This window comes from Bison bison, unplaced genomic scaffold, assembly GCF_000754665.1.
Source record: "Bison bison bison isolate TAMUID 2011002044 unplaced genomic scaffold, Bison_UMD1.0 scf7180017864159, whole genome shotgun sequence".
In the NCBI taxonomy this organism is placed as follows: Eukaryota; Metazoa; Chordata; class Mammalia; order Artiodactyla; family Bovidae; genus Bison; species Bison bison.
The window spans coordinates 747,944-763,720 of record NW_011494731.1 but is presented as its reverse complement, the minus strand read 5'-3'; the positions used below and the strand labels follow the sequence as shown (position 1 = coordinate 763,720).

General features: G+C 35.4%; 1 protein-coding gene across 2 annotated transcripts in view; it reads right to left on the bottom strand.

The window, feature by feature from the left end:
* GRIK2 (glutamate receptor, ionotropic, kainate 2) overlaps positions 1-15,777 on the bottom strand; it is a 737,896-nt gene that overhangs the window by 13,349 nt on the left and 708,770 nt on the right. For both annotated transcript variants that reach the window (XM_010841260.1, XM_010841261.1), the window contains exon 16: positions 2,670-2,920. In XM_010841260.1, the coding sequence (XP_010839562.1) occupies positions 2,670-2,920 (251 nt within the window). The remainder of the gene's footprint in view (positions 1-2,669; positions 2,921-15,777) is intronic.

Sequence of the window (15,777 nt, the reverse complement as noted above, 5' to 3'; positions counted from 1 at the left end):
AGTTGGACTGTGAAGAAGGCTGAGTGCCAAAGAATTGATGCTTTTGAACTGTGGTGTTGGAGAAGACTCTTGAGAGTCCCTTGGACTGCAAGGAGATCCAACCAGTCCATTCTGAAGGAGATCAGCCCTGGGATTTCTTTGGAAGGAATGATGCTAAAGCTGAAACTCCAGTACTTTGGCCACCTCATGCGAAGAGTTGACTCATTGGAAAAGACTCTGATGCTGGGAGGGATTGGGGGCAGGAGGAGAAGGGGATGACAGAGGATGAGATGACTGGATGGCATCACTGACTTGATGGACGTGAGTCTGGGTGAACTCCGGGAGTTGGTGATGGACAGAGAGGCCTGGCATGCTGTGATTCACGGGGTCGCAAAAAGTCGGACAAGACTGAGCGACTGAACTGAACTGAACTGTACAAGATTCATTATACCTGTTGATTAGGAAAACCTTTCTTGGCAAGTTGATGCCTAGTCCTGAATCCCTAATCTAAAATGACTAGTAGGAATTTGCCAGGTAGAAAAATGGACAAAGGTTGCTCAGGTCAAATGGTAAGAGTATTTTAAAAAGCTGGCTGGCCTTGGAAAATAGAAAGCAATTTAGTGTGGTTATAGTACAAGCACAAATTGGGGAGAAGCAAAATATGAAACTACAAAGATGAACAGAGAGAGATCCTAAAATGTCTCCTCTGAGAAGCTAGAGAATTTGAACTTCATTATGGAAGCTTTGTGGAGACGTTGACATCAGAGGATGTGATTCATATGCTCATGTCCTATCAAAACAGCTCTTTTTTTCCAATATAATATTTTATCTGCTTCAGCCCAAATAGGTCAATTGATTCCAACTTTCTAATGTTTAAGAAGGTCATAGAAATCCACAGAAATTGAGAACTGGTTGATATGTGAAAAATTCAACTAAACTAGTTATTTATAAGAACAATAAAGGTGAGTATACAAAAAGTAAATCCCCATGTCCTTTAAAAACACCTTAAAGCTATCAAATAATTGTACATAGAGACAAGGCCCAGGGAAATCATACAAACAGGATACAAAGAGAAAAGGGCAATAGACTATCATATTTTAAATAAGTTTTATTTTAAACCAGAGCTATAAGTGAAAGAAAACTACTGCATATGGATGATGTGAAGTTCTAACTAGACAACCTAAGGTCCTTATACTACTTTGGGACTCATTTTAAGCATTAACTAACCAAATATCACATTTGTTGATAACTTATAGTAAATATGAAAATTGAAGACTTAATCACTTTCATCTTTGATTAGTTCTTAGGATTTGAGCCCCAAACTCATTTTGACATCGTAATAAAATCATAATATAAAAAGTGTACTTAGACCTAATTTTCAGTCACACCTGTAGCAAAAGATATTTGATTTAGTCAGATCAGCAGATACAGCCATTAAATAAATCATATACTTGTCCAAATTTCTCAAACTTTTTAATTGGTTATTTTACTCATAGAATGGTACTATCAGAATAGTCATTTAACACTATTTCAAGGAATTAATTACCTTTCTTAATTAAATTAAGTAAATTGAATTTAGTTATTAAGTGAAGTAAAATGTAAGGATGCTGTACCCAGAATTTTGATTTCAGAAAAGATAACTGTACCATAAATTATTAAATATGAAGGAAATATCATATTTCTACTTTTATATTTACCAATAAATGTTTATAAACCATTAAATATTTAAAGCAATATAATCTCACCTGATGCAGCATCTAAAAATTAAGATCTAAAAAACTACTTTTCAGTTATAAACAGAAGAGATGTTTATATGCTAAAAGACTAAGTTCCAAAAGGCTTAAAAATTTTAAAGCCAAATTTTATGTTCCGAGTCATACATTTATATTAAAAGTAGCACATAATATCAGAAAGATTTCTCTATAAATATCCGTTCTTATATTTATAGAACTAATGGAATTATAGCACTAGAAATGTATAATATGAACTAGGTTCAAAATTTTTTTAAAGAATAGAATGTAAAGATATTTGTTCAAAGATTAAATATATTAAAATCCTAAGGAAAATTGCAATAATCTCAATATTTTGAGGTTTATATATATTCTTCTGAAGACTCAAGTGCAAAACAATAAAAGATGCACTAAGAATAATATTAAGTGGCAAAGAAGAAACTCACAATATTCTCACATATTCATTAATGTAGAATATCCATTAAAATTTCCACAGTGTGCTTTGAGATTGTTCAAATAGAAATGTATTGGCAGCAAAAATCTTCAAATAAAAATTATATTTACTTTCTAACTTGAAACTATTAATGAGTATCGTATCTTAAAGCACTTAACTGCAGAGAAAATTTATTTCTTCATATAACAGTTTCTGAGTTTTACTTCATTAATTATATTCTTCCAGTAAACTAATCTCAGTGAACTTCAAACAGCAAAAGTTTTTCCAATTTCAGACTTTAATAAGAGGGAAAATAGTTGCTGGTTCTGAAACAGTTCAATTAAAAATATTACCTTTAAATTAAAAGCACAAAGTTAATCCTGAGTTCTATGAACCTTTGTATATAACGAGTGACAGAAGATCGTTAACAGTCACAGTTCTAAGTATTACCCTTGGTTGGCAAGATAAAAAATAGTTGGCTTTATTATAACAACAATTGTTTTAAGTTGCAAAAAAGTGACATTTACCTTTTCCAACTGAGCGTTTTTTTTGGATTTGTATAAAAACTCTCCCACTGCCACAAAAACAGAGAGCACCAAGCCGGCTGCCAGAACAATGAAGATGCCACCAATATTTTGAACCCCCAGGGCACTGGCCTCCTTGCTCTCCTCCTCTGGACACCCATTGCCCCTCCACCACTTCTCCTTCATCATGTGCAGCTTGCCTTCCTCTTGCAGCTGAAGAATTGCTATGGTGATTTTGTCTCTATATGGAGAACCTAAGAAAAGAGAGAGTTTGTTAATGCTTTCCAGGAAACCAGAATTTCATAATTAAAGGTTAACATGATGAAAGAACAGAGCTCTTTCCAAATGCTGTGAAATATGCCACTATTTATTTTCAGCAGGAAAAATCAACTGGAAATGGTATAAAATACAAGCTTAACAAAATAAATAGAGGTGGTGGCCTTTCTGATTTTGAAGGTTAAAATACATTTTATTTTGAAAGAGGAAAATATCTCTTGCTAAATGCAGGCTCAACTCAGAGAATTGGGAAAATAATAAATGGTAAGTAGAAATCTACAAAAAAGAAATGCAGAGAGGGCAAGGATATTTAGTTAATGGCTAGGAATCATTCAACACTGAAAACAGGGCTTTGATCAAATGGTAACCTTGGTTTTTAGGAAAGTTGTGCAAAAAATGGTGTTTCCCATGATTAAGTTGCAACAATTTGAAGCAGTCATGATTAACAAGTTCTATTCAGTTTGGTTCAGTCGCTCAGTCATGTCCGATTCTTTGCAACCGCACGGACTGCAGCACTCCAGGCTTCCCTATCACCAACTCCTGGAGCTTGCTCAAACTCATGCCCATCAAGTCTGTCTGTCATCGGTCAACCACCTCATCCTCTGTCGTCCCCTTCTCCTCCTGCCTTCAATCTTTCCCAGCATAAGGGTCTTTTCCAATGAGTCAGTTCTTCACATAAGGTGGCCAAAGTACTGAAGCTTCTGCTTCAGCACCAGTCCTTCCAGTGAATATTCAGGGTTGATTTCCTTTAGGACTGACTGGTTTGATCTCCTGCCTGTCCAAGGGACTCTCAAGAGTCTTCTCAAAAGCATCAATTCTTTGATGCTCATCTTTCTTTATAGTCCAGCTCTCACATCCACACAAGACTACTGAAAAACCATAGCTTTGACAATATGGACCTACCTTTGTTGGTAAAGTAATGTCCCTGCTTTTTAATATTCTGTCTAGGTTGGTCATAGCTTTTCTTCCAAGAAGCAAGCATCTTTTAATTTCAAGGCTGCAGTCACAATCTGCAGTGATTTTGGAGCCCAAGAAAATAAAGTCTCTCACTGTTTCCATTTGTTTCCCTATCTATTTCCATGAAGTGATGGGACTGGATGAACTATGGATGGAGGTTCGTGACATTGTACAGGAGACAAGGATCAAGACCATTCCCAAGAAAAAGAAATGCAAAAAAGCAAAATGGCTGTCTGGGGAGGCCTTAAAAATTGCTGTGAAAAGAAGAGAAGTGAAAAGCAAAGGAGAAAAGGAAAGATATAAGCATCTGAATGCAGAGTACCAAAGAATATCAAGGAGAGATAAGAAAGCCTTCCTCAGTGATCAGTGCAAAGAAATAGAGGAAAACAATATAATGGGAAAGAATAGCGATCTCTTCAGGAAAAATAGAGATACGAAGGAAACATTTTATGCAAAGATGGGCACAATAAAGGACAGAAATGGTATGGACCTAACAGAAGCAGAAGATATTAAGAAGAGATGGCAAGAATACAAAGAATAACTGTACAAAAAAGATCTTCACGACCCAGATAATTAAGGAGGTGTGATCACTCACCTAGAGCCAGACATCCTGGAATGCAAAGTCAAGCGGGCCTTAAGAAGCATCACTATGAACAAAGCTAATGGAGGTCATGGAATTCCAGCTGAGCTATCAAATCCTAAAAGGTGATGCTGTGAAAGTGCTGCACTCAATATGCCAACAAATTTGGAAAACTCAGCAGTGGCCACAGGACTGGAAAAGGTCAGTTTTCCTTCCAAACCCAAAGAAAGGCAATGCCAAAGAATGCTCAAACTCCTGCACAATTGTACTCATCTCACACGCTAGTAAAGTAATGCTCAAAATTCTCCAAGCCACGCTTCAGCTATACGTGAACCATGAAGTTCCAAAGCTATGTTTTGTTTTTTTTTTCCAGTAGTCATGTAAGGATGTGATAGTGGGACTATAAAGAAAGGTGAGCACCAAAGAATTGATGCTTTTGAACTGTGGTGCTGCAGAAGACTCTTGAGAGTCCCTTGGACTGCAAGGAGATCAAACCAGTCAATCCTAAAGGAAGTCCTAAATATTCATTGGAAGGACTGATGCTGAAGATGAAGTTCCAATACTTTGGTCACCTTATGCAAGGAATTGAGTTACTGGAGCAGTCCCTGATGCTGGCAAAGATTGAAGGCAGGAGGAGAAGTGGATGACAGAGGATGAGATGGTTGGATGGCATCACTGATTCAATGGACACGAGTTTGGGTAAACTCCGGGAGTTGGTGATGGACAAGGAGGCGTGGAGTGCCGCAGTCCATGGGGTCGCAAAGAGTCGGACACGACTGAGCGACTGAACTGAACTGAACTGAACTATTAGGACCAGATGCCATGATCTTCATTATTTGAATGTTGAGTTTTAAGCCAGCTTTTTCATGTTCATCAAGAAGCTCCTCAGTTCCTGTTTGCTTTCTGCCATAATCGTGGTGTAATCTGCATATATGGGGTTATTGATATTTCTTCCTGTAATCTTGTTTCCAGCTTGTGCCTCATCTAGTCTGGCATTTTTCATGTTATACTCTGCATATAATATAAGTTAAATAAGCAAGTTGACAATATACAACTTTGATGTACTCCTTTCCCAATTTGGAACCTGTCCATTGCTCCATGTTCGAGTCTAACTGTTTTTTCTTGACCTGCATGCAGATTTCTCAGGAGGCATGTAAGGTGGTCTAGTATTCCCATCTCTTGAAGTATTTCCCACAGTTTATTGTGATCTACACAGTCAATGGCTTTAGCATAGTCAATGAAAGAGATGCAGATTTTGGGGGGAATGTTTTTGCCAACACATGTTGGCATCTTGATCTCTGGTTCCTCTGTCTTTTCTAAATCCAGTTTGAACACCTGGAATTTCTCAGTTCATGTACTGTTGAAGCCTAATTTGGAGAATTTTGAGTGTTACTTTGCTAGTGTGTGAGATGAGTACAATTATGTGGTAGTTTAAACATTCTTTGGCACTGCCTTTCTTTGGGATTGGAATGTAAACTGACCTTTTCCAGTCCTGTGGCCACTGCTGAGTTGTCCAAATTTCCTGACATATTGAGTGCAGCACTTTTACAGCAATATATTTTATAATTTGAAATAGCTCAGCTGGAAGGAGTGGTTAACATTTTGCAGATAGTAATGATTTATATTTGTTATTTGAGATGAATACCAGAAGTAATGGTTTGTACAGACTTGGATCATTCAAAAATCATCATGGTGACGCGTTGTAAGATTTTTTTTGGTTGTTTGTTTATCATTTTGCACTTTGGAAAGAAATATTTTAATTGTAAGCAACAGTATAAATGAAATTTAGTATATATGCTAATGGGGGTAGATGTTCATCTGCATTAGTGTTATATGATAAGTAATAACTTTTCTAATTGGTTGCCCCAAAGCATGCAATAATACTGAACTATATGCATCTTTCAACATCTGTCCCAAAGGATCAGTCTTATTGCTTTCTCTCCTCCAGAAAATAGTCTGTTATTAGTGTTTAATCATTCCTAAACTCTAATCTTTCCCTAAACACTGCACATTACAGTTTTCTGCACAAATTCATCCATAAGTGTTTTTTTCTGCTTGTAGAAACATACTGATTTCAGCTTGCATTCCATGTTGTCTGTGATTTTTGTCTTGATTTAAATATTCCTGCATATACACCTAAAGATTATTTTTGCTAAGAGCAATTAAAAACCTGATCTGGAAACTATTTTGCCCCATAAGGAACAGCACTACATGTCTTCTTTTTACTTGATTAGTATAACAGGACTAATTCAGCACTGCTCTTTTACCAAGAACAGGCAAGCTAAAAAGCAGCCATACAAGGAAAATCATGAAAAGTTAGTACCTAATTGAAAAGTTGGAGTGAAGATATACCAAGTCCAGGTAGAAAGCTGTTTCCTTAATGTAATCCTCAATTTATGTAGAAGAAATGTTTAAGTACATGGCTTCTATATATCTTTTTCACTATCTTCCTCAAAGGTGCATTATCCATTCCTATAATTAGAACTAATTTATTTTTTTAACTATGCAAAATCTAATTATGGTAGGAAAATTTATTCTCTTTAGTTTCCTTCCTCTGTCCTCTTCCAAATACTACTCTGATGAAGGTGCTCAGTTTAAATTCTTCCCCTTAGCCCTTCAGATTTCAGTGGATTAGCCTAGTGCATACTATTTTCTACCTTGATCATTTACTGGAGACTCAGCTTAGGTCATTAAGTATCACTATTATTTACCTTTTAAGATGTGATCTATTTTCCTAAGTAGATTATAAATTCTAACAGACTGTAAGAGTGACAATGAGGTGTATTTAGTCTTCTCTGGCATGTATTTAAAAAATATAAATGAAGGTCATCTGGTTTGGCTACCCAGTTTTCATTAATTCATCACATCTAGTCTAGAACCAGCTTTAAAGTCACGTGTACTCTGAATTACCATTCTGATTAACCATGTATGTCCTGGGCAACATAAACATTGATTGAGAAAAAATCACTTTAGGTTATCAAATATATCCTTCCATTGGAAAAATAGCATCTGAAACAAATTTTGTACTTTTAGTACTTATAGAAATGACCATAGGTGGCTAATATAAAAATATAGCCTGAATATAAACAAATGTTTGGAGGATACTGACATGAAATGTAGACTTTGAAATATGGAAAATTCTTGATCTATTTAAGTAATATTTTGAGGCAGGTCATTTTTCATCCTGAGCAAAATTGAAAGAGTATTATTTTATTGCCAATTCACCAAAATTCCTGAATTGCATTATGATGTTTATTCTATATTTCAAACACCATATTCTCTACTACATTCTCAAAATAAGGTACAGATAGAAAAAAAAAGTAAACCAATTTTCAACAAATGATGGACACATCTTGATTTCTTGTTGGTTGGGCTTATCCTCAGCACTTATTGTAAATATGAAAATGTCCTGTTGCTAGCACACCTCCCCACACTTGTTTTCCAGTGTAAACACAATATGTAAATAGAAATCAGTTCGAATAAAAGCTGAAAAACTAATATACCTCAGTTTGAGTTTTTTAACAGGGTGAAATAATACAGTAATATAATTGATGACACTAAATCACTGCAATGCTTTGCCATTCTATTATTGACTTATTTTAAAAACTAATAATTCATCAATAATGACATTACTTCTTTGGTGTGTTATTTGATGCTCCTTGGGAAGCATTTCTAGCAGATACCAATAAAGTCAAAAGTGGTTTGAAACTTTATCTAGTTGAAAAATTTCAAGGAGATATTGAGATCAATGAATAAAAGCATATTTTATCTTCTTTCAACATGAATAACCATGCACTTAGCTCTAATAAAGTGAACAGCCATTAGTTAGAGTCTAAGTTTTGCTCGAGTATGAACCTAGCCTCAATCCATAGGTTGTCAAGACAAGAACTATGAGGCCATTGAGTGGCAGCTGTGAGAAGCTGGGGTTAGGTATCATAAGCTTGCCTTCAAGGAAGATGAGTACCTTTGCAACAGGGCTCTTAAATTGGATTAGAAAACTACTGAGGAAATTGTAAATATGTCTAATATAACATATGCTTTTGCATCTGAAAGTCAGTCCTCAAATGCTTAAGAGGGAAACAGGTAACTTGTGAAGAAACAAGTTTGACAAAAAGATCTGAAAAATTGTAACATCAAGTATGGAAAGATAATTTTCAGTTCAAGTTTTATTTAAAAATCTGTGGGAATTTCAACACAGGGTTCCCAGATACTTAAACCTTTATTATATCCCAGGAAATATTTTGTCTAAAATTCTCTACATTAAGATTTTGGCATATAAGTTACTTTTTAAAAAACACCATGTGAGATAAGGCAAATACCTCTTAAAGCTGAATTTAGCTCTCTGATTTTCACTATGCAATTTCTGGTTTTTATTTCATTTGTATTTCTGCTTACAATGAGACTTTCTTTGGTTGTTTAAACATATGCTCCATTCTGACAGTAAGGAACAATTATGTTTAAAAATGGTCTTTTTTCAAGTTGCTGAAGGATCCCATTTACCAGATAAAACTGTTTCTAGCTTACATGAAAGAAAAAGAGAGTGAGAGAGAAAGAAAGGGAAGGAGGAAGAAAGGAAGGAAGGAAAAAAGACATGTGATTACTACATAGTGAAGTCCCTCCATAAGCCCTGGGGCTCAAAAGAACACTCAAGAAGACACAAAGGCACTTTTGAGTGACAAACAGCAGCAATATGTATGTGTGCATAAATAAAACCTACAAACACACCTATTCAGAATTCATCAATTAAAAAAAAAATTACTCTCCAAATGTCCCCAAAGGTTAAATTTTGATCAAAGGACTTTACATAAAATTATAATTTCATGGACATTCCTCCTAACAAATAGACTAAAAGCTCCTTAGAAAAATAAACTGTGATTTGTTATAAACAATATAAATCTCACCAAGTAGTTCTGAGCCAACTTGCTGGGTTTACCGAATTGAGTTGACTCCCTTCTCTCTTACTTTCTTCCCTCCTTCCTCCTCCCTACCTCCCTTGTACCTTTCCTTCACTTTTTTTCATACATTGTCGCTTTGCTTTCCTTCTTCTCCTTCCTTCCCCCTCCCACTCCCTTTCCTTTTCTCTCCCTCCTCTCCCGCCTCCACCCCCTCCTTCCCTTCCTTTCAGTCCTTTGATGTTTCTTATAGAACAGAATACACATGTAGTTATACATTCTTGGTTCTAAAGTTTAAATCTGCTACACATAAATTATCGATTTGCTCATATGATTGTTTTGTTCATGCTCTTTACAAACACACAAATATAAGTGTGTACCAAACATTTTCCTTATCTTATTCAGGAAACATAATATAGAAAAGATTAAAGAAAGGGAATTAGCTTTACTTTTAACTCCTGAAGAGGCTTATTAATGGATATAAAGCTTTTCTTTAAAGGTTGCACAGCAAATTTTCTAATACCTATCATGCTTTAGTGAAATATTTTAAAATCACAATATCCATATACCAGCAATCTCCCATCCATCCTGCCAAAAATGTCTTTACTTTCAAATTAGGCTTCTGCATGCTTTAATCGATTACTAAGGTCAGGGGAAAAAAAATCACTCTTTCTCTCTAAAAAAAATCTCTTTCTAAAACTTATTATAACAATATTTCTTAAACTGTCTTTTTCCCATACACTTCTTTTTTGGGAAGTGTACATCCGTGTTTCACTTTTAAAGAATTCATCGTTCAAATAAGCTTGAAGAATACCCCATAACAAATATATCTTTTGTATACTTTATACATTAGCAAAATAAAAGGCTGCTATCTCTCCAATGAAGGATAAAGTTTAAAAATGTCTTAAATTATTACATTTGTTTTATTGAAGAATTTTTTCTTCCTATCTATTAATGTTCCCATCAATTATTTTGCTTTAATCTCAATTTGAAAAGCACTGCCTTCAATAACAGTAATTACTACTGTTACTACATAAGCTCTCTCTGTCAAAAATAAGCTGTTTCTTGTTAGATCTTAGCTTTGAATTTACTCATCACAGGACTACTGATCAAGTCACATATTTTTTGTATGTTCTTATTCATCTCTTCATATGCTTCATGAAGCATCAGCTCATAAGAATCTACATCAAAATACTTTAGGACATGTCTTCACAGCTGGCTTTTAAATCCCTTTACAAAATACATTTGAGTGATAATAGTTATGAGTTATTTAAATCTATCTGTATATCAAAACTGATAAAACCAATTCTGGGGGGAAATACACTGTCTTATTTTTCCTAATGGTACCCAGATCCTTTAAATATTTTGTTAAAATTATAAGAGGCTGGCTAGGTATTTATGTTTCTCATAATAACAAATCCCCACTGTCCACTTCCTAAAGGACTTTAGTGTCCTTTGTTTTATATTTCATAGTTATTCAACTCATCATAATGATATTATGAGCTGTGTATTACAGAGATTTAGGTAACATCCTGGTATTTGTTCTCTTTGGGTCTGGGAAGATATTTGTACGAAATAGACTACTCATAATTTTAGGTTTCCTCTAGCATAGCATGTCATTTCTCCAAGATACTGTGCACTTTCTAAAGTGCTTACACATCGTATGGGTATGTGACTATACTATATTCACTACGTATATATAATTTCAATGATTTGACTCAAAGAGTTTCAATAATTCCTTAATTATTCCTCTTCTTTGAAGGTGTTTAATATGATAAATATTTCTAAGACACATACCCAAATACTTGAAGTGCTTTAAATAACGACTTAAAATCAGGCTACCTGTCAGTTATAGGTAATCAACCATCCATTATTCATCTTTTTTCATCCAGCATCTAGCACAGTACCTGTCACAAAGTAAGCATTTAACAATGCTTTTTGAATGAAACATTGAATCAATTATAAAAATCCATTATGATATAGTCAAAATATGTTAAGGTATAACTTCTGATATTGACATCTTCTCAGTTTCTTATTAAATTCAGTAGAACACAGAGTTCATAAACATATGAGTTTCACACTTTTAGTGTTGACCATCTAGGATAAGTTAGGATGATAAACAAGTTCATACATCTTTATGCCATCCATCAGCTATCAGAGGCGTCCCTTGGTCAGTGCCTTAATAAGTGAAAGAACTGTTAGCACAAAAGATCTGAGGCTATCTGCTGCAACCATCAACTTTCATTCTTAAATTACAGTGCTTCTGGCAATGTTATATTTTATGAAATTGCTCCCTGCTTCCTATGCTGAGATGAGAGTTGGGTGCCCTAAATGCACAACATATTTGGGGTGCTTTTAGAGCTTTATCTCTTTTTACCATTATTTCCATGATAAAATCTTCCAATAATATTGGAACTAGACCACATTTTCTTAGAGCCTTTTTTTCTCAGTAAAAGATGGGTTTTATTATCTCTTAGGACACTGCCTCTCTCATATTTGTTTTTAAGAAGTGTTAAGTTAAATTTTATATTTACATTTCAGATTCAATTTTACATTGCTATTCTCCAGTTTTATGCTGTATTCAGTCAACAGTGCTGTTATACAATACCATAGCATCACTGTTCTTTTCCTCTATAGAACTTGTCTCAGTTTGTAACTAAAAATAATTTCTGGGACTATTTAATGTTCATTTACAGTAACAGGCTGTAAATTTCATAAAGACAGGGGCTATTTCTGCTTTGTTAGTAGAATACCTGGCACACTCATTTGTGCAAGAGTGTGTGCTTAGTTGCTTCAGTCATGTCTGAATCTTTGCGACCCTATGGACCATAGCCCACCAGGCTCCTCTGTTCATGGGATTCTCCAGGCAAGAATACTGGAGTGGGTTGCCATGCCCTCCTCCAGGGGATATTCCTGATCCAGGGAATGAACCTGCAATCTTGTGTCTCGCAATTGGGAGGTGGGTTCTTTACCACTAACACCACCTGGGAAGACCAAATATAATATTTACATACATGAATAAAATATTAATCACTTTACAGCTGGTCATGCATACCTGCAACTTTACCTTCAATTATTTCTTATGAACCCAAACTATATATCTTTAATCTATATGCAATAATTATAATATATTTATTTCAAAGGAAAAATTTAATATATATAGCAACTAAACACTCCATGGGACCCATTTCAGATTTCCTATTAGCTAAAAGCTAAACTAGCGTAAAGTTACGGTCATGACTCTTTGTATTTTATTTGAAGGTATTCTATCAAAAAAATCTCAATTTGATAGGCGTATGAAGAACTCACAAGTGATAATCATAAAAATTAAAGATTAATCTCATCTTGAAAACAAATTACCAGCTCATAACATAATCACAGAACAGTAAATGAGTGCTATACGTGATCATTTCTCCATGATAACTTATGATTTTTCCACACTGGAAATCTATGAACATCATTTTCCTGCTTAAATATTTTTAGTGGTGCTCTAAAGCTATTGAACAAGTTTCCCTGGTGGCTTAGTGGTAAAGAATCCACCTGTCAATGCAGAAGATGCAGATTCAGTCCCTGGGTTGGGAAGATTCCCTGGAGAAGGAAATGCCAACCAACTCCAGTATTACTGCCTGGGAAATCCCATGGACAGAAGAGCCTGGTGGGCTACAGACATAGGAATGGCAAAAAAGATATGACCTAGTGACTAAAACAAAACAATAAGTCTATAGACTACAAGCTCAATTCGTAATTATGTCCATTTCTTCAACATATCACAGACTTCTCAGACTGTATACTTCTCAGACTGTATTCCATTAGTACAAACTATGAAGTTCTATTTCTCTGGAGAGCCCTGTTTTCATACTTTCTCCAATTTTCTGGTTGAACATCCTCAACCAGATAATCTGCTGCTCATCCTTCCCTAACTTTGTACACTTTTCTTTGGCTGTCACAGAAATATACAGGATCCTTCTTCTTTGGAGTCATAGCACATAGCAGATACCCTAGTACAACATTTGGTATGTGGTATTCTAATGTTTTGCTATATATCTTTTCCTATTGAATAATTATATGAGGGCTTCCCTGATGGCTCAGATTGTAAAGAATTTGCCTGTCATGTGGGAGACCCAGGTTTGAGAGCCATGTATGAATATTTTTTATTATTAATTATTACATGTACCAACACAGGTGATAGATTCTACTCATTACATATATATACACAGGTGCTAGTCATATAGGGATGAACAATGTAACATGAATCCTGCCCCAGTTGAGTTTTTACTGTAACACAAAACACATGTATTAAATAACCTTTGCAACTATGAGAATGACTATAATGAACACCATATTATAGAAACATGTGACAGATGGAACTATGTTAGTCTGCTGACTTTGACGCAAAAAGGGTTGCATTATTTTGAAGATCATAGGGACAAAAACTCTTCTTTCTCTTTGGCTGCCTTTCACCTATTTCCATTGTTTCCCCATCTATTTCCCATGAAGTAATTAAGCTAAATACCTATATTCAAATTCTATAACTTGCTTAAATTGGATAGAGATTGTTTTTTTTTTTCCTCTGTTGTAGACCTCAAAATTCAAAGTGTTAAGACCTCTATGGAAAAGGATTCTACTTAAAGGAATATTTGTAGAATCCTCAGGAGAATATTTAAGCATCTAAGATCACAAAGGAGATGAGTATATGAGGCACACAAAATGTACCAATGCATGTGCATGCTGTCTCTCAATCACGTCTGACTCTTTGTGATGCTGTGGACTGCCATCAACCAGGCTGTTCTGTCCATGGTATTTTCCTGGCAAGAACACTGGTTGGGTTGCCATTTCCTACTCCAAAATGTATCAATAAAAACCAAACCTTCAAATTATAGAGTAGATATTCTATCCAGTTGCCTTTTATTACTATTCTGAATATTCTTTGACTTGTGTGAAAAAAGAATAAGAAAGGCAAATATTATCAGCACATAATGAAAAAGTAAACTATTACCACTTGTTCTGACCTATTTCGTGCTGCTGCTAAGTCACTTCAGTCGTGTCCGACTCTGTGCGACCCCAGAGATGGCAGCCCATGAGGCTCCCCCATCCCTGGGATTCTCCAGGCAAGAACACTGGAGTGGGGTGCCATTGCCTTCTCCGGACCTATTTCATACATATTAGTTAAAAGTGACTGGTGAAGTAGATTTGTAGTCACATTGCTACATATTAAATCATGAAACTCTGATGTAAAATATGAAAACAGAAATAGTTTCATTCTAGAAACCCTGTCTTCCTAAAAATTTTTTCATCTGCATGATAATCATTTGAATAGTGGTAAAAGTCATAATGTCAGGAGAATACTTTCCTCACTACGATGTTTTTGTTCCAAGTTCAATATTAAACTTTGATGAATGAATTATAATAGCTGGACAATCTGAAATAAAATCATCAACCATAGCCTTGACTAGATGAACCTTTGTTGGCAAAGTAATGTCTCTGCTTTTGAACATGCTATCTAGGTTGGTCATAACTTTCCTTCCAAGGAGCAAGCTTCCTTTAATTTCATGGCTGCAGTCACCATCTGCCGTGATTTTGGAGCCCAAAAAAATAACGTCTGACACTGTTTCCACTGTTTCCCCATCTATTTCCCATGAAGTAATGGGACCAGATGCCATGATCTTCGTTTTCTGAATGTTGAGCTTTAAGTCAACTTTTCCACGCTCCTCTTTCACTTTCATCAAGAGGCTTTTGAGTTCCTCTTCACTTTCTGCCATAAGGGTGGTGTCATCTGCATATCTGAGGTTATTTATATTTCTCCCAGCAATCTTGATTCCAGCTTGTGCTTCTTCTAGCCCAGCATTTCTCATGATGTACTCTGCATATAAGTTAAATAAGTAGGGTGACAATATATAATCTTGACATACTCCTTTTCCTATTTGGAACCATTCTGTTGTTCCATGTCCTGTTCTAACTGTTGCTTCCTGACCTGCATATATGTTTCTCAAGAGGCAGGTCAGGTCTGGTATTCCTATCTCTTTCAGAATTTTCCACAGTTTATTGTGACCACACAGTCAAAGGCTTTGGCATAGTCAATAAGGCAGAAATAGATGTTTTTCTGGAACTCTCTTGCTTTTTCGATGATTCAGCAGATGTTGGCAATTTGATTTCTGGTTCCTCTGCCTTTTCTAAAACCAGCTTGAACATCTGGAAGTTCACGGTTCACGTACTGTTGAAGCCTGGCTTGGAGAATTTTGAGTATTACTTTACTAGCGTGTAAAATGAGTGCAATTGTGTGGTAGTTTGAGCATTCTTTGGCATTGCCTTTCTTTGAAATTGGAATGAAAACTGACCTTTTCCAGTCCTTTGGCCACTGCTGAGTTTTCCAAATTTGCTGGCATATTGAGTGAAGCACTTTCACAGC